Source organism: Stomoxys calcitrans, chromosome 1 (genome assembly GCF_963082655.1).
Source record: "Stomoxys calcitrans chromosome 1, idStoCalc2.1, whole genome shotgun sequence".
Taxonomy (NCBI): domain Eukaryota; kingdom Metazoa; phylum Arthropoda; class Insecta; order Diptera; family Muscidae; genus Stomoxys; species Stomoxys calcitrans.
The window spans coordinates 623,606-647,006 of NC_081552.1; the positions used below are offsets into that span (position 1 = coordinate 623,606).

Consider the following 23,401-nt stretch of genomic DNA (forward strand, 5'->3'; position numbering starts at 1 on the left):
AGGTGGCGATTCTCGTGAAGCTCCTGTAGGTGAGGAAGTTCGTTCCGGTCCAAAGAACCGATCGCCGCGGGAACAGGTTGGCAATTAAAGTTATTTAAAGGCGCCAATAACTCGCCTTATCATATCGAGCATCGTAGGCACTCAGTATTTGTGCAAGAGCCGGTGCCGCCCGACCTCTCACTGAGACTCTTCGCTCGATACCGCTGATTGTCCGCGACTGCAGTTACAGCTACTCCGGATGGAGCATTCCACTTTCCGCAACCTGTGGATGCGCCCGGTATCTCGCAGCTAAGCTACTCGTGACAGCAATAAACACCACACATATCGTACCTCAATGTTCCAGCTTGTGTGGTGCTCACATCTATCCCGTGCCGGGGCTAGGATTATTTGTGCCTAATTGCTACTTTTAAAGGCGGTACTATAATCGATTACTTACTTTTTCTAAAGCAAAATATGAAATTGTTTTTTCACACAATTTTCATTTCCATTTTTTTTATATGGAGTTTGAAGTTGTTCATGTGAAAAGCCGAATAGAGTACGAACCAGGATTCACTAATAGAAGGTTAGGTCACATGCAAAAACACAAAGTGGATAGGCCCCATAAACATCATTAAGGATGTCAAATCTGACGATTGAAAATGTCATCATATAGGAGAAAACGTAAACAAAGAATGAATGTAAAAAGAGAACAAGTTGACATCCTCAATGCCAAGTACTGCCAAATATTAAAAAAAAGTATATCGGCTGATCGCTTGGCTTAACCTTATTCAGTGAATCCTGGTACGAACCCTTAAAGAACGGAAAGAGATTTTTTCTTTGAAATCAAACCACAAATGAAAATTCGGCAACCCAACAAATTTTTAATAGGTCGAGGTGACAAAATTTGGATATTATATCGTTAACTTCACAGCTAGATTTGTTGGTAATATTTTTCGATGCCATCCCAGTGTGCAGATTTGTTGCGTTTTCACATTTCCGAATATCTTGTAACGTCGCCGTCGTACGCAAATTAGGGAACTTATGTTACTGTACGATACAACTTGAATAAAGCTACATTAATTCAATTCGAAAATATCAAAGCGTCGCGAAGTACAGTGTTGAAAATAAATAAATAATTAATTATACATATAAATAGCAATTTTTTATGTGTCGAAGCACATATTTTTATTTTTATATTTTTGTTTCATAGTTTTGGGCTTATTCATGTAAAATGGCTTTTCAAAACAATTGGGGAGAAAATATAAATGTACGTATTTTATACATATATAAATTAGCTTTACGATATTTACTAATAACGAGAATTTCAGGAGTATGAAGTTTTACATTTGTTGGGCAAAGGTGGTTTTGCCAGTGTTTACAAAGCCCGGTGTCTTAAGACCAATCAATATGTGGCTATAAAGATGGTAATATGCATATGAACCAATGGAATGAAGTTACTAACAAAACATTATTTCAGATTGATAAGAAACTAATACATGGTGCTAGCATGACAAACCGCGTGCGGCAAGAAGTGGAAATACATTCGCGACTGAAGCACCCATCAGTTTTGGAATTATACACTTTTTTTCAAGATGCTAATTATGTTTATTTGGTACTTGAATTGGCTCACAATGGTGAACTTCAACGATATATGAAACTGACTATGCGGCGATCGATGACAGAGTCGGAAGCAGCTTCCATAGTGCAGCAAGTTGTAGCTGGCCTTCTTTATTTGCATTCGCACAACATTATGCACAGGGACATTTCACTTTCAAATTTGTTGCTTTCTAAGGACATGCACATAAAAATTGCTGATTTTGGGCTAGCAACACAATTGAAGCAGCCCAACGAACGTCATATAACTATGTGTGGAACGCCGAATTTCATTTCACCCGAAGTTGTTTCACGTTCTTCGCATGGTCTACCCGCCGATGTGTGGGGACTCGGATGTATGTTCTACACATTGCTGGTAGGACAACCGCCCTTTGATACCGATGCGGTGCAATCCACCTTGAATAGAGTTGTTATGTCCGACTACCACATACCGTCATATATATCTTTTGATGCAAGAGATCTTATTGAAAAGCTTTTAAGAAAGAAACCAGATGAACGAATATCTCTTCAACAAGTTCTGGAACACCCTTTTATGCTAAGATTTAGCAAGGATAAGAATACTTCACAACGCGCTGGCGTTATTGAAAACACTCGTAGTAATTTCAGTTGTGATAGCGGAATTATTACTTTTTCTTCGAGTAAGTTGTTGAAACAGATTTTTAAGTTGTCTTAAATCGTAAACAGGGAATTCATGCAAATTTTTATACAACTTAGGTAATGCATCAAGTTCGGTACCATCTTTGCCTAGGGGAAATCAGGGCGAAACAAACTCTCAGCGAATATTGAAAAGTCCATATCTTGCCAATAGTCCTTTTACCCCTTCAACTACGAGAAGCCAGAGTGAGAACATAGGCGACATTATTGGTAATAGCAATGTACTCAACGAATTCGTATCATCTTGCAATAATGAGAATAAATGGAATTGGACGTCTGCGACGAATGCAGTTAAACCTATTCTTCCCAACAGCTACATAAATGAAACGCCTAAAACACAAACATCGGACGACCGGATATCAGTGCCTCCATTAAACACTACTCGTCTCTTGCCAACGCGATACAAGACGAAAAATGCTATAATGAGTATTTCAAAAAGGGGAGAAGTTATCATTGAATTTATAAAGTACCGGTCCAAATATAATGCCGATCGAATAACAGACATATGCTGGATATCTAGCGATGGCATGAGCGTAATTGTATACCAGCCCGATTCTGGACGTGGGTTACCGATTAGTGAACAGCCTCCAGAACTCCCACCCTTTTCAAGCAATAGTATTTTTTCTTACTGCACTTTGCCATTGAAACATCATAAAAAATATGCGTATGCTGCTCGATTTGTGGATCTCGTAAAAAGCAAAACGCCAAAAGTCACATATTATAGCACTCGAGCTAAGTTCGCCCTAATGGAGAGTCTGGACGATTACGAGACCTCATTCTATGACGGCTCAAAAATAACAAAATCATCTCGGGAAGGTCTACGAATATACGATAAGCACGGTCGTCAAATCTCAACTAACGAAGCCGATAAATCGTTAATTGATCACCAGGAGGAATGTTTTAATCACTGTCTAGCCCTCAGCAAAGCATTAGAGTCTACTGAAATACCTAGCACCCATTCTTGCTTTCCAATCGTCATTGGTCGACGGCCCGCAACAGATATGCAGCCTCAATACCTGTCAACAAGCAAACGGGATACAAATAATATAATCTCTTCAACGCCAAAATCACTTCAAGCGTCCTCTATTAGTGTTTCAATGTACTCCACATCTGCAACACAAGATGCAACGCATCAACACTTTGTTGCATCTCAACAAAATGTGCCCATCAAACGAGTGCATATTCCTGGGCTGGGTGTAGCAACTGAGGTAAAACACACATTCGAAGTCCTTGAACAACTTTTTTAATTTTGAGATTTGAAATTTCAGCTCTCACATGGCGTCATTCAAATGCAGTTTCATGATAATTCACTGATATCTGTAATACCCTCTGGCGGCATTACATTTTATAATAGTTCAGGAGTATCTACACATTTTGGTCCACATGACGATCTGCCTTTACAGGTTAGAGAAAAAGTAATCCACCTGCCCACCATAGAGAAATTGTTGAAGCAATGTCCTGAGACTTTATTAAGAAACCACCACAACCGTGTACGCCATCCTTTTGATGGCGTCTCGTCGACCCCTATTGCCGTCTCTAGCTCTAAACATCCAATGAAATATTTCAGATAAAGAATTAACCCTGTTTTGACAGCAAAGCAAAACATTTTCTTGTATATTTATATGAATTTATGCTTTAAGCATTGACATACATATGCATGTATATGTCAATATTTTATATATATCCAAAACAGTGCAACAATATCTAGTCGAATGACAACATAGCGTTCTTTAGACCGGATCATAGAGAACGCTTCTTACACGAGCACTTTGGACGCTGAGATCAAACATTAAATAAACATCTGCTAATGTACTGAACCCCTACTCCTGTCATCCACTCTATTTATTTACACACGTATTATGAATTTAAAACAAAATGAGAACACTATCGATTTTATTTGGATCAAACTTATATACTAAGTGATTGGTTACATGGAGAACTTCTTTGATTGGAATATGTAAAGAAATTTTTTTTAATAAAATTAATAATTTAAATAAATTTTTATTTTATAGATTGATTTAGTAAATAAAATGTTCAAAAATTCTAAATCTATTTGTTATTTTTGTATAGTCGAACTCGTTGTAAATCGTTTTTAGTTAGTCTACGTCAATACTTATTATGTACATATAATAACATATCTCAAATGTACTGTTACTTGTAAAAATTTCAGAAGAATCCATTTCGATCATTTTCTAGTGGATAAGCATTCATTGTTTATTGCTTGGTCAAATTGAAATCGGTTGTAAACCATCAGTCGCAAATAAAAACTATCTTGCTGGAGAAAGTTTTTGGAGGGAATATATTTTGCACTATAGTCTCTTTTTTAATAATAAGCCGATCTTAGTATGTACCTTAATGTTAAGAGCAAATATTTCGATTTAAACATGTTTAAAATCTGGGGCCTAATCACGGTACAGTCGAATCCGCTTATTTGAACACCGTTTAATTAAAAAAGTTTGTTAATTGAAAACAATCACTTGGACCAATTGATTATAAGGGCTTTTTCACTCATTTCACACACAGGCTGGAGCCCCCCTTTGATGTGGCTACAACAAGAACAACAACAAATTATTGTAAGAAAAGTTATAATTCAAAGATATCAACTCCGATTAATTGAAAACATTCATTATCTTTTTTTTTTTGGTTTGGTCAACGCTACCGTTTTACCTTATTCTCGCTAACTTCACATTACAGATTTTTCATAATTTTTATAATTACAAATTTTTAAATGTAAAAACCTTTAACGTATCTGAACTTCTGCTAATGGAAAACATACTTAATTCTACAAACATCAGACTTTGTATAATTGAAAACAAAAATGTCTTGCATTTTACTGTTTTCAATTAACCGGAGTGGCCTGTTTTCGATTTCGAAAATTTTCAATCGAATTCTACATTTTTCGAATCGAGAGAGTCAATATCGAGTATCGCTTGTTGGAGTTGCCATTCGATTGAATTTTATTATTGTATTATCGTGTGTCAGAAATGGGAGAAATCAAAAAGAGGAATTGGTGATTTATTCTTGATGAAATGGATCCGTCCTTGGGTGGTTTACGAGCTTGGGGTTAGAAATTGGAGAAGCTCACAATACCGAAATGCTTCAAGAAATTTACTCCGTTCGGCTGTGGAATAGTTGAATTTATTTTCCTAAGAAAAATATCCATCAAGTACAGCGCTAAAAAGAAATCATTTTTGCTTTTTTATTCACAGAACAAAGTAATATTCATTTGATTCCACCTAAGTTTCTATGTTTTCGTATCGCTTAATTCGATGCAAAAATGTATGCGTTATCGAATGCCCCTGTTTTGTTCTGGGTTTCGGTTTCTCTATCACTCTATAATACATCTTGTGATCCGAATGAAAAATCAAACTTATACAAAATTTGCTTCCTAAGATTTTTTAAAAGAAATCGAAGAAGTTTTTCACCATAAGGGTAGGTACTGAGTTCGTGTTGCATAGTGAAAATCAATATTTTTCATCATTACAAATGCTACAAACTTCTTAATTATAACATAATTATGTATTTCACATAATGCCGTTTTTCAATGGGTGATTTTTTAAGAGCTATAGAAAAGTTTTTCAAAAAAAGAAATATAAAATTCAGAAAAAAGCATGACATCTTTATTTGAATCGATAGTACGGTCCATATAAATTAATGTTTGAAGATTATTTCATGCAAATGTTGACCGTGACTACGCCCCAAATGGTACATCCGCTAAGTCCAATTTTGGCAACATTTCGGCGGGTATCTCACGATGAATGCTTCAATGTTGTTTTCCAATGCGTCAATTGAAGCGGGCTTTTCTGTATGGAAATGAGTTTTAACACAGCCCCACAAAAAATAGTCTGAAGGAGTTCATTTGACCGGTCCCGAACGTGAATTAAAATATTCATCGAACTCGCCTCTCAATAAATCAATTGTTACGCGTGCTATGTGACTCGTGACACCGTCTTGTTGAAACCATTTGTCATGCAAATCAAGCGCATCATCTTTGAAGAAGTACGGTCCAATGATGCCACCAGCCCATAAACCTCACTAAACTTATTTTTTCTAGATGCGTCGGTAGCTCTTGGACTGCTACTGAAGGATCTTCACGCCAAAATCGACAATTCTGCTTATTTACGTACCCATTGAGCCAAAAATGAGCTTCGTCGATGGAATGGAAGAAGCGCGCGAGGAACTTTCCTAACAGAGCACGCATTTTGATAATAAAATTCATGCTTAAATTATAGACCACACTGAAGATGTTTGATAGTGAAACAAAACACGAAACATGCGTGACCTGTTTAAACCAGTGTTGCGAAAAAGATAATAGCTAAAAAATTGTCCTTTAATAAAACAATGGAATTTTAAAAAATAATGATTTTCGCTGCACGCTAGCACTTTGCTAAAGTTATACTTTAAAAAAAGTTTTATATGCTGTTGTTGTTGTAGCAGTGTGTTATACACTGAGGCGGCAGCCCTATGCCGATGAAGAACCCCATCGGGTCAATCCGGTACCTACAACCGGCTGCCACGAACACGAAACGTGCGTGAGCTGTTTAAACCAGTGTTGCCAAAAAGATAATAGCTAAAAAATCGCCCTTTAATAAAACAATGTAATTTTAAGAAATAATGATTTTCGCTGCGAAATAAGAACATAACGCTAGCAATTTGCTTACGTTATACTTAAAAAAAAAAAATTACAATATATGTTCATACGGGCCTACGTACTTATTATATACAATAAAAAAAGACGGTCTCATGTATAAATCTAATAATTATTACGCATTATGCATAGCTGCTTAAGAGAAAACTTTTGATTACAAATGAAATATATGAGTAGAAAACTTTAATTTACCTTTCTTGTAGCTCAAAATGAATCTTCTGAAATATATCCTAAAACCGATCCTTTGATGTTGCGCTGTATTCTAACTCATTAAGATTTTGTATTTCCTGCAATTCTTGAAATTTTTCATGGTCACGTATATGAGCATAGTTTGCAGATAAGCACATTAAGTAATGGACAAGGCTTAAAATAACCAATAAAGTCGCTAATGTTGCTAATATAAACATCACTTCAGCATTTTCCACGCCGTCTTTACAAAACGCCTTTATTTCATAGGTTTCGCATATCTTCATGTCTTCTTGTTTGGTGTTTGCGGGAAACATGAAATCTATAAATAAAATAAAAAGCATAGTTATTTTGCTGGCTATGTTGTTGTTGTTGTTGCAATTTATTGTGTTCTATCTTTCGTCTGCTTGATTATGTTGAGTGCCAAGACCCAGGAACTCTGCGACTAAGATGGGGTGCGTCCACAGGGATCTGGGTCTGAGTCGAGTGGGTCTGGCCGGACAGTTAAACAGGTGACGTGTATCGTGCGATCCCTGGTTACAATCGGGACATACATCTTGCACGTCGGCATCAATCCTTGCTCTATAGGAGTTGAGGCGGCTGCATCTGTTAGAACGCAGTTGAGCCAGAACTATTCTGGTTTGCCGGGGGAGGTCAATTTCTTCAGGTGCAATGAGAGGCGGTCGTTCTCCAAGGACTACATTCACCCGGTAGCCATTTACGGCATCTGCTACCGTGTCTGCATGAATGTTGTCTAGACCAGCTTGATATGCCGCTTGATCTAAAGGTTCTCTCTTGTAGCGCTGAAGCTCACACTCTAACCATGTACATCTACCTTAAGGCTTCTGGGCGGTGGATATCTATCCACAAGATGATTTGGGTTCGCACTGGTAGGATCTTTGTCTCCTGATTGAAGTGGTCCACATGAGAACTGAGGAAACAGACCGTCGCAGTTCGGAGAGCGGCATTCTGATAGATCTGAATATTATTCCACTGCGTGTCATAAAGTTGACGAAACCACACTGGATATTATTCCACTGCGTGTCATAAAGTTGACGAAACCACACTGGCGCTGCATAACTTACCACAGACCGGCCAATTGCTTTGTACGTGGTCGCCCCAAGTGCTGCCAGCAAGTGACTTGGCGACCTTGTTTCTACTTTTGATTTTATCGCAAATTGCTGTGGCATGTGGGAGAATGTGTAAGAGCTGTCAAATGTATTTTGGGACACTTGATGGTCGGAATCATTTCTCCATCGACCATCATAGTCAGCTCAGTATTCACCTCACGCGTATTTGTAGTGAACAATGTGGCTGAAGATTTCGTGGCAGATATGTTCAGATTTCTTGCAGCGAAATATGATGCAAGTTTGTTGAGGTAGAAGTTCAACCTATCGCAGATGTCAACAATGGGTGGTGGGCCTGATGCCATGATCGTATAATCGTTGTTGTTGTTGTAGCAGTTTATTGTGTTCTATCTTTCACCTGCTTGATTCTGTTGAGTGTCGAGACCCAGGAACTCTGCGACTAAGATGGGGTGCGTCCACAGGGATCTGGGTCTGAGTCGAGTGGGTTTGGCCCGGCAGTTAAACAGGTGACGTGTATCGTGCAGTCCCTGGTTACAATCGGGACATACATCTTGCACCTCGGCATCAATCCTAGCTCTGTGGGAATTGAGGCAGCTGCATCTGCCGGAACATAATTGAGCCAGAACCATTCTGGTTTGCCGGGGGAGGTCGATTTCTTCGGGTGCAATGGGTGGCAGTCGTTGTCCAAGGACACGGTAGCCAATTACCGCATCTGCTACCGTGTCTGCATGAATGTTGTTTAGACCCGCTTGATATGCCGCTTGATTTAGAGGTTCTCTCTTGTAGCGCTGAACCTCACGCTCCAGATCGTGTAGATCTACCTAAAGGCTTCTGGGCGGTGGATATATATCCACAAGATGATGGTTTGGATGATTTCTGCGATAACAGCCCAAAAGTTATTGCTTGGACAGCATGTAGTTATGTCTTCGCACTGGTAGGATCTTTGTCTCCTGATGGAGGTGGTCCACATGAGAACTGAGGAGACAGCCCGTCGCAGTTCGGAGGGCGGCATTCTGACAGATCTGAATATTATTCCACTGCGTGTCACAAAGTTGACGAGACCACACTGGCGCTGCATTACTTACCCACAGACCGGCTAATTGCATTGTACGTGGTCAACAAGGTTTCTTTGTCAGATTTCTTGCAGCGAAATATGAGGCAAGCTCGTTGAGGTAGACGTTCAACCTATCGTAGATGTCATCAATGGGTGGGGGGCCTGATGCCATGATCGTATAATCGTCCGTATATGATACGATCTCTATGCCATCTGGAGGGATGGAATGGAGGATAGGTAGAGATTAAACAGTCCCGGAGATATCACCCCACCTTGGGGAACTCCCTATTTCACTCTACGGTGCTTCGACTTCTTTTCCCTAAATTCCAGAAATGACAGGTGACCACACAGATAATTCACGACCCAGCGTTTCAGGCCTGGCTGGAGGGACGTGTTGGCGATGTCCTCAAATAATTTGGCATGGCTGACGGTGTCGAATGCGTTCGATAGGTGCAGTGCTACGGAGACCGTCCTATCACATGGCCTGGACTGATTGAAGCCACGGCAAATGTGTGCGGTGATGGCAGCCAAATCAGTTGTTGTGCTATGTAGTTTTCGAAATCCTTGTTGATGCTCGGCGAATGGTAATTCTCCTACGAGGCTCGGGAGGAGTAATGCCTCAAGCGTCTTTGCTACTGGTGAGAGAAGGTGGCATCCTCATTCACCGTGCAAACGTGGAGCTTTCAATCTGCTCTGCCACGCAGGTCGTTACCTAGGAGAGAATGCCATGAGGTGTGATGCGCATTAAAGTTCCCTAGAACCAGACGGTTATGGCTATAGCTCTATCTCGGCAGTACCGGATCTGATTGCTATCCCTATGCACTCCATGTAGGGGTCACTAGCGCCAGGCACAGGCGGGATTCTCTATTGCACGGAATGGTATATCACGAAGGCCAATCCCCCACCATTCCTTGAGCGATCCTTACGTAGCACATTGTATCCGTGACAACTGCAAGCTGCAGGTGTTGGTCAGATTTGTCTCCTAGATGGCTGCGACCAATATATATTTCCGACTCATGAAATCCACAATCTCATCGATCTTGCCACGGAGACCGTTGCAGTTTAGTTGCAAATACGATACATTTCCCGGCACTGGCATGACAATTTGGGCTGGTATGCTGTCGTTGCGTATATTGCCGTCCGACGGCGAGAACACAGAAGGCCAATACTGGCTATGTTCGCACAGCACCTTGCGACATATCCAGTAGCAGTCCCATGACAGCCGGTTGTATGTACCGGATTGACCCGATGAATTCCTTCATCGGCAGGGGCTGCCGCCTCAGTGTACCACACACTGCTACTACAACAACATATCCAGTATGACTATACTATGGCTATGCATTTGTGTTGATTCTTGACTCAGACTTATTACAATAATTGTCTTATCAACTTTAACTGAATATCCAAATCCAAAGGTATTCGTATTAAAGTAGACATTTGCGGTGACCATCCATGCTCAATCTGAAAAAAACCTTAAATCGATTTGCACCATTCAAAATTGGTGCTTTTGATGACGAATCCGAGGAACCCGATGTGGGCTTATTTATGCTGTATTAACATCTTTGTATGTACTTACGAAATTGGGTCAAATCTATGCAACTCCGAGAATGCTCCACACTTGAGCACATATTCCAAAACATGGTAAAAATAAATGTGCACACCACCAGAAAGCATAAGATCAACGTCCAAACAAAATTTAACAAATACGTCAAACCCATTAGCTATAGGAGATGTAAAATAAAATGTTTCACAGTTTTTATTTCATTTATATTCCATATGCTTACCACTGCACATGATATGCGACCGCCAACTCGCGATCTCCATGCTCGATATACTTTATGGCGAGTAGCTCCCGTCGCAAGAAATCCAACAAATAAGATCATGAAACCTAATGCAGCCATCGCAGCAGCAATAGTGACAAATATCATCTGTACCGCTTCGATCCTTTCATAAAATAAGATGATTGAAGGCAATCTTAATTTTTTATTTAATTTTTTTCTTACCAAATGAGTCGTAAATGAAATACTTGATCCATCATTATTACGGTTAATGAAGCTCCCCTGTACATGGTGCCACAAAAAATGCCTACACCCAACAGGCACATAAGAGTTGCTATGAGGGTGGCATAAGGAATCCTCGCCATACATGATTGACAGCAGTCGCCTAAAATAGTTGCATAGTTTCAATTAGGACAAATTAAATAAATTTTGTAACAATCACTAAGCACTGAATTTCTAAATAAAAAACTCGAAAACACACATTTTCAAATAAAAAAAAAATTCTAAACTACCGGGATATTTTCAGTAAAATCACTTGGAACAGCGAGTTAAGCGAAAATAATATAAAATATTAACAATCACTAGCAGTAGCCGTTGAGAGGACCGGACGTGTTTTTATTTCGCTCCTCAAAGAAGAAATATCCGTATCTCGGAATAGGTACTACCTATTATGAACAATTTTAAAGGCTTTTTTGAAGTGGGCTAGAAATGGACTCCAAAAACTCAACAGACCGTATCATGTTGTTCTCCCCTCATATAGGTGTGGGTGCTTGGCAACTGTAGTCGAGAGTATTGCTTAAAGCGCACAACTAGTCGTCAGACTAGTTAATGAGGAAGAGACGGATAAACCAGGGGGATGCACACTTCGTCCCCAGCCTTTAAGTAAAGGTGGTGTTTCCGACCTGGATTCGGACAGCAACGGTGTCTACGAAACAGTCATCGCAGCCGAATCGAGAGATGAGGGCAGCGGGATGACGGCAGAAGTGAGCGATGGCTTTGCTAAGCTCACAAGCAGACCGAGAAAGCGATCCGGGGCACAACGAGGGAGACAGAGGAGTATGTATCGGCAGCGCAATCGGGCGAAAGTGCCGGATGCAGGATGGAGACTTCAGACAGTGTCCAGCGGAGGTAAACAAAGCCGGAACAGGAACGAAGGAAGCGCGCACGATTCCTGAGTTTTCATGGAGAACTGTGACTTCCAGACGGAGGCCACAACCATCACAGAAGGGGAAGATGGTCGCTGAGAATGGTAAGGAGCCGCCCTCTTACGCCAGAGAGGCACGGAAGCATAACAGAGATGAGCTGACTTATGCAGTCATCAATATTGGCAGTGCATACGACAGGATTCCACCAGATCATCGGTCCCAAGTGGAGGATATGGTTAACGAGCATAAAAATGATAGGCTACAAGTTAAGAGGGGACATCTTTACGCTGCGTTTTGCATCCCGTCAAACAGCTCGCCAGAGGTATCCACACTCCCTGGGAGGACACAAAGCTCGACCTGGTGAGAAAAATGGACATACTCCAGCTCACAAAGGCAACGGTCTTCATCAAGGGATAGGGCAGTAAATTTGCGACGGAACGCATGTTGGGATTCTTGGGCAAGTAAAACCAAGGTTTGGTCTCAGAGAAGTGGGAGGTCTTCCACAGGGAGGAGAAGGAGGAGGGAACTCTCCTTGTGGTTTGCATTGATCAAATCTCCGTGACAAGTTTGGCCTTATCTAAGGGCATGGCGCACTACGGGGGCAAGGCTGTCTTTTGCAAGATAGGGGCCTGACGATGAGGCAAACACCGCCTCTATCTATATTGGAAAGGATAAGCAAAGATCCTAATACCACAAATATCAGGCAGTGCAGTGGCAAGAGACCCAAAACAGCCTAACAAACAGTGACCCGACAACGGACCCATCATCGACTTTTTGAGATTCGGAAGACTAGGATAAGTAAAGATCCATCCCCAAATGCAGCCTAACAAACAGGGAGCCGACTCTCAAGAAACCCATTTACTTAAGATTTGAAAGACTAAGATAGGCAGAGATCTTAGTATAGAGACATCAGGCAGTACAGGGTATGGAAACTCAATACAGCCTAAAGCTCAAGAAAAGCTCTGAATGGACGGGAAGATTCGCAATATTGGGAAAGAGGTCCGCAGACTTTTTAACAGAGCACGTCGTAAAAAACGGAAGTATATTGGGATGTGTATTACACACGGCTCAAGGAATACAATGAGATAACCAGAGCGGAAAAATGTGCCTCCTGGAAGCTTTTCTAGGAACAGGTGGATAGCGTTAATGATGCCGCCAAGATAAAAAAGTTTCTCTCAACAACCCATGTCCAAACTGAAACTTTAGTAGACGGCATGGGAGTGAAAGCGGAGACAACGGAGGACATATTGAGGCTTTTGATGAAAACCCATTTTCATTCATTCATTCATTCATTTTTATTAATTAAACATCGCCCACCCGGGCTTTACATTGATAGTTTGGAACACTTTCAGGTTTTTATAATACAAAAATCAATACTAAAATCTAATATAATACTATCACTAAAATAAATAACTAACAAATTTATTGAATGTAAAAAAATTGTTAAAAAAAAAATAGTAACATAGTCTAACGCACAATTATCTGTTCAAACACCAAGAAAAAGCAGCAAATGTGAGATATTATCAGTGATGAAAATTAATTCATTTTCCACAGGATACGACGGAACTCACGGAGACACCGGAATCTTAGAATAATGATGTTGATCGAAGGATTATAATTACGGAATTAATGGTGAAGGAATCCTTCAGGAGCTTCAAACCATTTAAGTCACCCGGGCCTGATGGAATATTTCCGGCGTTACTACAGAAAGAGGCATACTATCTGGCGCTCCAACTGGCCAATATTTTCACAGCGTGCTGGGACTTGCATATATTACGAATTCCTGGCAGGAGGCAAGCGTGATATTTATACCCAAGCCCGGCAAGGCAAGTTATGCGACACCAAAGGCCATTCTACTCAAAACCATGGAACGTATTGTGGACACCATGATAAAGAGTATAACATCCAGCGAATACAAACAGCATACCTATGTCAAGGGAAGGTCGGTGGAGACTGCCCTGCACGAGGTTGTGCATAAAATAGAAGAATCCTTCGATGCCAAAATGTACACACTGGCGGTATACATTGACATCGAGGGGGCTTTTAACAATGTGCGGACCGACACACTGATCCAATCATTAGACCAGTAACGGGTGAACCCGGTCCTTAGAGACTGGATAAACCATATGCTAAGGAACAGGATAAATTGTGTGTCCCATTGCATTAATATAAGGAAGAAAGACGCACAGGGCACTCCACAGGAGGCATTATATCGCCACTCTTATGGGTGACGACCATAAATAACCTATTACGGATGCTGACTGAGGAGGAATTTGAACCGGTCTACTACGCAGAAAATGTTATAGTACTTCTAAGGGGTAAGAATCCGACCAAGCTATGCAGAAGGTCCGAAAGGGTCTTGCATATGACATATGACTGGGCTAGACCCAGAGGTCTCAATGTTTACCCAGAGAAGACTGAAATATGCCTGTTTACGAGGAAGACAAAGGTGGGCCAATTTAACGCACCACGTTTCCTCAATAAGACTATTTCGATATCTGACAAGGTCAAATACTTAGGTGTGATCTTGGACAGGAAACTGAATTGGAAGTGTCACATTCAGGAGCGTACTGAGAAGGCTCACAGATGTTGGGCACTATGGAGACGGGCCGTAGGCTCGAAATGGGATAGTCCACTGGCTCTACAGGAACGTGATTAGACCAATACTTACTTACGCCTGAGTAGTTTGGTGGACTGCTATGGAGAAAAAGTGCAACACAAGGACCATACAACAGGTTCAGAGAACATGTTGTCTTGACATAGGCGAAGCGATGAGGACCACGCCCTCTAAGGACTGGAGACTATTCTTGATATCCTACCCATTGACATACAGATTAAGTGTGCGGCAGCTACTGCCTTGAGGATGGGAACAGCTATACCATCGCGGTATAATCGAGACAACGATAGGAAATCTGGAAGAAAGGGAAGAGGTTTCCAAATGGATACCTGAGACAAACCTTGAGGTCGAGTGCGAGGCACTGCTGCCAGCGGCACAGTCTTGGATTGACGGAAGCCTAGTATTGCCATCTGGAAGATCATGTTACATGGATGGATCAAAGCTAGAGGACAGAGTGGGCCAGGGGTTCTACATTGAGAACCCAGGGACTGAGATCTGTTTTAGACTGCCTGACCATAATACGGTCCTACAGGCGGAGGCTCTGATCTCCGCCTTTAGGACCGTATTATGGTCAGGCACGGAATGCATGAGGTGGTGTGGTGCTAACGCGAGGACGTGAAGTGTGAACAATTTTACGGACAGTAAAATTGCCATAAGGGCAAAAACAACCAAGACGGTGAGGTCACAAACAGTCTTGTAGGTAAGATGGAGACGCTTCTCTAAGGATGGCAAAATCCGCATCGTTTGGGTGCTGGGCCATTACGGAGTAAGGGGCAATGAAAGGGCAGACGATTTGGCGGTGAAGGCCAGAGAACTGCCGTCAATAAACTTGGTTAACGCGAAGCCTTTCGGGTCGAAGCAGTCCGAGTTAAGAGCGTGGGCGATGAATGCAAAGGCAACCCTGTGGAACACCGAAACGGTCGGTAGGACGGCGAAAATCCTATGGAGGGATCCAGATCGTGAGAAGACGAGGCTATTACTGAAAAGAGAGTAAGAAGGAGGTCCGTATAGCTATTGGTATCATGACGGGACAAATAGGACTATGAGCTCACTTATGTAAAATCGGTGCGGCAAGTGATAGCATGTGTAGGGCATGCGGGAAAGATAATGAGACGTTGGAGCATTTCCTTTGTCATTGCCCAGCATTCGCGTGTAACAGATACCGCCACTTAGGTGGGGACACTATACCAGACATGAACCAACATAGAGCAGTGGCATGAATTCCTAACTTTGATTTTTTCGAGGTTTAGTTTTTAGAGCGCACAACAGGCGTATTACTGACTTAGGTGCATATTTATAGTGGCATGGGGCCGATTAATATCTGCACCCTCTTTTCAAACTAACCTAAACTAAGAGTTGCACGTTTGTACAACTCGTTGCCTGCGGATATAAAAAAATTGAGTTTTTCAACAAGATCTTTATCAAATCATCTTCGTCTACACTTTCAGCGCTTCTGATTTTTGTGTCAAATTGTCAACAACTTTAACTATGTTATATGGTCTTACGGATTGTTTTTTTTTATCGTGCGTGTTATTGTTAATTTATTTATTTGTTGATTTTGGTATTACTTATTTTCCCATATTGTTTAATTCTTTTTTATTATTAAGTGATCTTTTTTAATTATATTTTTTTATCTGTTTTGTTTATAATTCTTCATAATTTGTTTTTAAAGCCAACGGTATTATTGTGGTTTTTCTTTTATATTTTGGTTTTAGTATTACTTATTTTTCACATTTTTTATTACGTTGATCTTTTTTGGGTAGGTTTTTTTAAATCAGTAACTGCTTATAGTTTTTAGTAATTTGTTATTTAATTTTATCTATTGTGGGCAATAGAATCAGTAAGTGTTAAATAGGTCAAGAGATTTTGCATTTTCTAAGTTTTTAAGTTTTTTTTTTATTTGAGTAGTTTTTTAACTTATGGTAGAAAAGTACGTAACTCTTGGCTTACGCCAGCTTTATACCACTGACTTGGTATTACCTCGATATATTAGGGAACGACTGTTTCATAATCTTATAATGCCACAGCTCGTGCACTGCCTTAAGGTATATTCTGGCACCACTGCAAGTAACATGTTGAAGGTTTAACTTGCTTTAAATAGAGTAGTACGCCAAATTTTTTCTTGCAGGTTATTCGATCATATTTCCCCGTTTGTTAAAAGTTTTCTTGGATGTTCCTTCAATGATTTTGTTAAATGTAGAAATCTGATTATGTTCTACAATATCTTCAAATCGCGTGATCCAATATTTCTGGTAAATATGTTCTCATTTTCTCATTCTACTCGAGTTAATCGAATACTCATAACAAGAGTTCTACCCCATATGGATGGGATGTTTTCTACAAGAGTAGCACGTAGTACTGTTTTCAATTATGCCAATGATACATATCTGCTGCTTCGACACTTTGATGAGATACAATAGGATGATTTTTCTTTTATTTTTTTCTCATATTTATTTTTTTTATTTATTTATTAGATCCAACATATACTAAATATATGCTCAAACACAGAAAAGAAAAAGCATTGGCTACTATGGTTTCCCAAGGATCTCCAGGCCTTTGTTATGAACAATTGTACGTTGATATTGAGTAAGAGAAACGCATGTTTCGAGGATTAGCACATTTCGCACAAGAGTGATTTAAGTTTTTATCTAGCAGATTTCGATGCGTTGCGTTGGTAAGGCCCATCCTAAGACGGCTAAAAATCCGAAATTTTTTTTATCAATATTTGTGGGGTAAACTGGCGTTTCGTTGCTAGAATTTATTGCACTGTAGTGATAATGTTTAAACAGTTTGCGATTGTTGGAGTGTTGTTTTTGAAGTTCCATAGTAATGGCCCTTTTCAAATCTATTCTTTCAATCAATGGATCTGTTATCAGCGGTGCAGAGCACCCATATTTAGCCGCGGAGTCTGCATGTACGTACGCGGTCAGACCAACATGCCCGGGTACCCAGAAAAGAATGATTTTAGGAAAAATTATAGTCTTCTTTTTAGTAGCTATGGCGTGATCAACTGCATGCAAGATGCCAGCTGCTTCCGCCGTAAATATAGATGAGTAGTTGTTTAAGCATTTTACACCTAGCATATATCCAAATTTATCAACAACTGCATAAGAGGTGTTTCCATCGTTCTTGGATGCGTCTGTATATAAGAACAGCCAGTCAGAATGTTGAGAGACGTATTTTCTGTGCAGCTGGGTAAATGTTTTATTTGCATTATTGTTCTTGACAAAGCCAGCAAGAGAGAGATTACAGCTGCGATCCGGATACATCCAAACAAGATATTTTATTCAGTATTTGGGTAGCTTCTCACTGAATTCCAACACATTATTTTTAACACAGTCGTGTATGGCTGACGGTAATTTTGGTTTCCTTTTTGCTGTTAGAACTTTGGAAACTTCACTATCGGTAATGCTATCGTTAAAACACAAAATCTAGAATCTAAAAACTTTTCCTCCAAAGACGGTAGCCCAGACTCTATAAGTAAGATTTTGATGGGAGTTGTACGAAAGGCGTAGATGCTGCTTCGAATACAGTTATTATTTAGGGAATTTATTTGACGCAGGGAAGATTTTGGACTCCTTCCAAAAAAAGTAGACCGTAATCAAATTTGCTCAGTACTAGCATTTTTACAAGGTAAGTCAAGGTGTATGTATGAGTACGGCTTTTGGCAGCCAAATTTTGCATTATGACATTGCATCGAGGTATAAGATTCTTTTTCAGTTTTACCAATTTCTCCTTCCATCGATAATTTTTTTCGAATATAATGCCTAGAATTTTAGGATTCTTTACGATGCGAAAGTTAATGTTGTGGACTGACAGATTACCAGGCCTGCAGTTGTGTTTCCTCAAAATGGGCAGTATCGAGGATTTATTGGATGATATTATGGCACCCAAAAGTTTGGCCCAGTTAAAAATATCGGATACTAAAATATATAAGTCATCCGCATAGTTATTAAGTTATTAACCCTGGAGATTATTGTACGTATTTGATTGAAGGCAATTTGAAAAAGGACCATGGAAAGTGGTATTCCGTTGTATAGTGGGTATTTATCGGAGTAGAAGATATTAATTCTTACGCGACAGCTTCGTCCAGTTAAGAAAGATTTGATGAAGCTCAACATTTTGTGTTCAATTCCCCATGCTTGTAGAGATTCCAGAATAATGTGAATGCCAATGCGGTCGAATGCTTTTTCAAAATCAATAGCTAAGATGGATGCGTGATTTATGGCAGAAAATGCTTTAGTAATAAGGTGGTCGGTATAAATTAGGACGGTCCACAACCCTGATTTGTTGTGAAAGCAACTTGATTTAACGCAATTAATTTGCGGGAGCTTAAAAACCATGATAATCGGCTAGTAATTATCCGCTCTAGAACTTTTAAGAGGCAAGGTAACAGTGAAAAAGGTCTATATTCGGAAAAGTCAGTTTTGCTTTTCGCTGGCTTAGGCAAGGGTATAATAATCGCCGATTTCCAAGAATGGGGTATGCAACCGTTGTTAAAAATAAGATTATATATAGCTTAAGCAGTTTCGTTTTGCTGGATAATGACAAGTTTTTTATTAGAGCATATGGTATGCGGTCGTGCCCAGGGGTATTGTCCATGTTAATTATAGTAGCTTGTTTGTTGCACGCTTTAATGCTGAAATTAGAAGGTAGTTGATTCTTAGCATGGCAAAATTCTGGTGAAAAATTATTATCCGACGAGTCACTAGACCAACGACTACCAAAGTAGTTGGCTATGTCTACAGGATCGTTGAGTATTGGGTTATTCATTTCAATCGCTGTAAATAGATGAGAGGTGTTCCTGTTGCATATACGATTTACCTTATTCCAGACCACTGATAGAGGTGAATCCCTGCTGATGGTTTTTTCATGTTTGCCTTTCGTTTTTTCTTTTTGGTTCTGACTATCGTCATTTTCATAAAAAAAAAAATAAATAATAGTAATAATAAATCATAATAATAATAAAATTGAATAACTCCTTATTGAAAATTAGTCGATTTGATAGAAATTTACACAATCGTTGTTGCAAATTAGTAGATTTAATAAAAATTTACACACTGCAAATTATCTTACAATTTAGCTTAAGTTGTCAATTTTTATATTTCACATAATTAATTTAAGAAGTTGTATTGAATGGGCCCTGATAGGGCTTTAAAATTACCAAATTCAGAAAATAAAATAAAAAAAAAAATTAGTACCTCACAAATGGCATTAGTAGGGAATAACTACCACCGAGAATGTTTTTGGGGTGTTGCCGGCAGGCGTTCAGCTTCACCTCTGCGCTACGATGGCCTCCAACTAACTATTTACATTAAAAAAACAGGTAAGAGCCACCATGGATCGCATTTGTCGAGTTCTTTGCACAGTATCTCTTTTTAGGCTTTTTAGGCAAAGAAAAATAATGAATAAGGACTGTTATGCTATTGGAGCTATATAAAGTTATAGTCCGATTCGGACCATAAATGAATTAAATGCTGAACATTGTAGAAGTTAGTGTGTAATATTTCGTCCATTCGGATAAGAATTGCGCCTTGTAGGGGCTCAACAAGCAAAATCGGCAGCAACACCAAGATAGATTCAGACCACATTGGACACGTATGTTGAAGGTCATGGGAGAAGCCGTTGTACAAAGTTTGTGCCAAATCGGATGAGAATTGCGCCCTCTCGAGGCTCAAGAAGTCAAGATCCCAGATCGGTTTATATGGCAGCTATATCAGGTTATGTACCGATTTGCGCCATACTTGGATGAGAACTGCGCCCTTTAGCGGCTCAAGAAGTCAAGATCTAAGATCGGTTTACGTGTCAGCTATACAAGGTTATGTACTTTGCACAAATGTTGGAAGTCATAACAAAACACTTCACGCAAAATTTCAGCCTAATAGGATAAGAATTGCGCCCTCTAGAGGCTGAAGAAGTTAAGATCCCAGATGGGTTAAGATGGCAGCTATATCAGGTTATGAACAGATTTGAACCATACTTAGCACAGTTGTTGGAAGTGATACCAAAACATCACGTGCAAATCGGATAAGAATTGCGCCCTCTAAAAACTCAAGAAGCCAAGCCCCAAGATCGGTTCATATGGCAGCTATATCAGCTTATGAACCATACTTGATTGTTGTTGTTGCAAAATTTCAGTCAAATCGGACGAGACTTGCGTCCTCTAGAGGCTCAAGAAGTTAAGACCCAAGATCGGTTTGAGCAAGATTTCAAGCGGCAAGCTTTACTCCTTCAAAAGTTAGCGTGCTTTCGACAGACTGGCGGACGGACGGAAAGGGCTAGATCGATTTAAAATGTAATAACGATCAAGAATATATATACTTTATGGATACACTTTAGACGCATATTTCAAGGTGCTACAAACAGAATGACGAAATTAGTATACCCTCATCCTGTGGTGGAGGGTATAAAAACGTTGTTGTAACCCTGGCCAATGAAGGGTCAATCCGGTACGTACAACCGCCTGCCATGAAATAAATATTAGCGATTTTATATAGTAAAGCACTAACAGATTTTCCCAGTTATCGCATTTTAACGACAACTGTTTGTTGCTTTAACCAGCAAAACGACCAACACCCATATTATCCGCACATAATACATATGCTAACAAAAATATTGAATGAGTAAGAAATAGAACTGCAGCTTCACTTAAATGTTACGACAAGTTAATTAACATCGCATTTTACAAACAAGGGCGTTCGATGCCGCAACTTAAAAACTTAATTAAATTGGCCTTTATAACACCAAAAGTATATAGATGAAGAGCCAATTTTACTGTAAATTAAGGGTGTGAACTTAACGTGGCTAAAAAATATGGATGAATCTGAATACCACTCTACCTTCTCCGCGTTCTGTATAACGATCAATAGAAAAATCAGACCGATGTGTTTTCCGTCGATTCGTATTACAATAGCACTGATTGGTGTTGTAAGCCCGAGTTAGAACGCCATCGTCTTCAAAGTTAGTTTCCAGCAAAATCTCTTCGCGTGGGTCTCTTGAATGCTTTTGTGTCTGCTGGTCCTCTGAAGAAAACATTTTTGTACACCTCTCTACATTTGCGTGTGTTACATATGGAACACTTTAAAGACGACAATGAACACCAATGATTCAGCCTGTGCATTAAGCATATTTAAGTAACTTTGTGACACATAAAAAATTGTTGGTATAAAAATACAGTGTCACGAAAAATATAACAAAATCAACTGATATGTACAAACGTTTTTACAAATAAATACCGGGTTTTCAGCTATTTCAGGCGCCTTTAACTTTATCAAGCCAACAAAAACAAACAATGAAAATAATTTTGATTTTATTATTTAAAGTAATTAGTTTTTCCATACCCTAGTTTTCATTTTTTGTTACACTGTGAAAACAATTTATATATCTTATCTTATCTTGACAATATGTTTCTACAATATAAGAGAATATGGCCAGAAGAGTGCAAAAGCACTTACTTATCAATAAAAAAAAATATGTTGAAACACACAGGGGTAGTCAAATTATAAAAAAAAGAACTTCTCGTAGTCATTAAAAACGTTCTAATGAGGAACGTGTTAGTTTGTAGATTAATCGAAGTGTTTAATTACAATTATCCATTTTTGTGCATATTTTGGAAATAGACGTCTTGAGTTCTTCCAGAGGCTTGGGTATATCGCAGCAAAATTGATAACTGTTCAAGTGATTCTGTAAAACATACTCAAATCAAACCTACAGGGGCTCAATAAAAACAATATTTTTATTTTCGTTGATTTTCGTGATTCTGTTAAACATACTCAAATCAAACCTACAGGGGCTCAATAAAAACAATATTTTTATTTTCGTTTTCATAAAGACAGATATTGGGTTTTATGAAAACAATGATTAAATTCCACATTCCAACCAAACATTTGTTGTTATTGAAAATGAAAAATAAAAATTGTACACATTTCAAATTGAAAACAAAAAAAAAAATAAAGTAGGACACATTCCATCCATTCATTTTTCAAACATATTAATTGTAATACAATATACATAAGACCGTAGTTCTTTCTTAGCTGGCATTTTTATAAAATGAATTGAATTGCACTAATATAACTGGTTTAATGTTAACTAATCATACTTTATTGATGTGCTACAGGGAATTCATACTGGGATGGGCAATTTTGAATAATTTAATACAATGTAACAAATAGTGAAATATTAATGTATATATTTATTTCCATGTCGATTTTAATTACCTATACTGTTTCGAAACGGAATGCATTTCTTCTTTTCTTATAAATTTGTATACATACATTATGTACTTACCCATTTTTACGCCCAATAACCTTAGCTTGGGAAATAAGCCAACATTAAAAGTAAAAACTTGTTTTTGTTTTTATGTCCGTATGAGTACGAGGTTCAAATGTAGTAACTATAAAAATTCGCGATCTTTGTCATTGTAAATATTGTATTATTTCGAAAAGGAATTACAACATTTTTGGAGCTTTATTCCGTTGCTTAATATGATCGAACGAAATTAATGAATAAGTTTCTTCAAGTTTTAATTAAAACACTCCACTCAATACTCCAATTAGAGAAGTTGTACATGTATTGAATACGGCCCTTAGTTGGTTGTAACGGTATCGACGCATGTCAAAACTTTGTGGAACGGCATCGA

The 23,401-nt window shown here is 39.1% G+C and overlaps 2 protein-coding genes across 5 annotated transcripts; one reads left to right on the forward strand and one right to left on the reverse strand.

The window, feature by feature from the left end:
• Nucleotides 1-1,075: 1,075 nt before the first annotated feature.
• Nucleotides 1,076-4,070, forward strand: LOC106096181 (serine/threonine-protein kinase PLK4). The gene is made up of 5 exons (XM_013263784.2): nucleotides 1,076-1,246; nucleotides 1,308-1,403; nucleotides 1,457-2,231; nucleotides 2,308-3,455; nucleotides 3,516-4,070. The coding sequence occupies exons 1-5, from the start codon at nucleotides 1,211-1,213 to the stop codon at nucleotides 3,816-3,818; spliced, it is 2,358 nt and encodes a 785-aa protein (XP_013119238.2). The 5' UTR covers nucleotides 1,076-1,210; the 3' UTR covers nucleotides 3,819-4,070.
• On the reverse strand, nucleotides 3,478-23,401 carry LOC106096182 (neuronal membrane glycoprotein M6-a). Of its 4 annotated transcripts, none has more exons than XM_013263787.2 (6): nucleotides 21,603-21,819; nucleotides 11,227-11,386; nucleotides 11,008-11,167; nucleotides 10,800-10,944; nucleotides 7,088-7,403; nucleotides 3,478-4,793 (listed from the first exon to the last, which is right to left on the reverse strand). In XM_013263787.2, exons 1-5 carry the CDS (start codon nucleotides 21,796-21,798, stop codon nucleotides 7,126-7,128), a joined length of 939 nt encoding a protein of 312 aa, XP_013119241.1. In that variant the 5' UTR covers nucleotides 21,799-21,819; the 3' UTR covers nucleotides 3,478-4,793; nucleotides 7,088-7,125. The 4 variants fall into 4 exon arrangements, with proteins under 4 accessions (XP_013119241.1, XP_013119239.1, XP_013119242.1 ...); XM_013263785.2 differs by having other exon boundaries at nucleotides 3,478-5,421; XM_013263788.2 differs by lacking the exon at nucleotides 3,478-4,793 and adding an exon at nucleotides 6,673-7,027.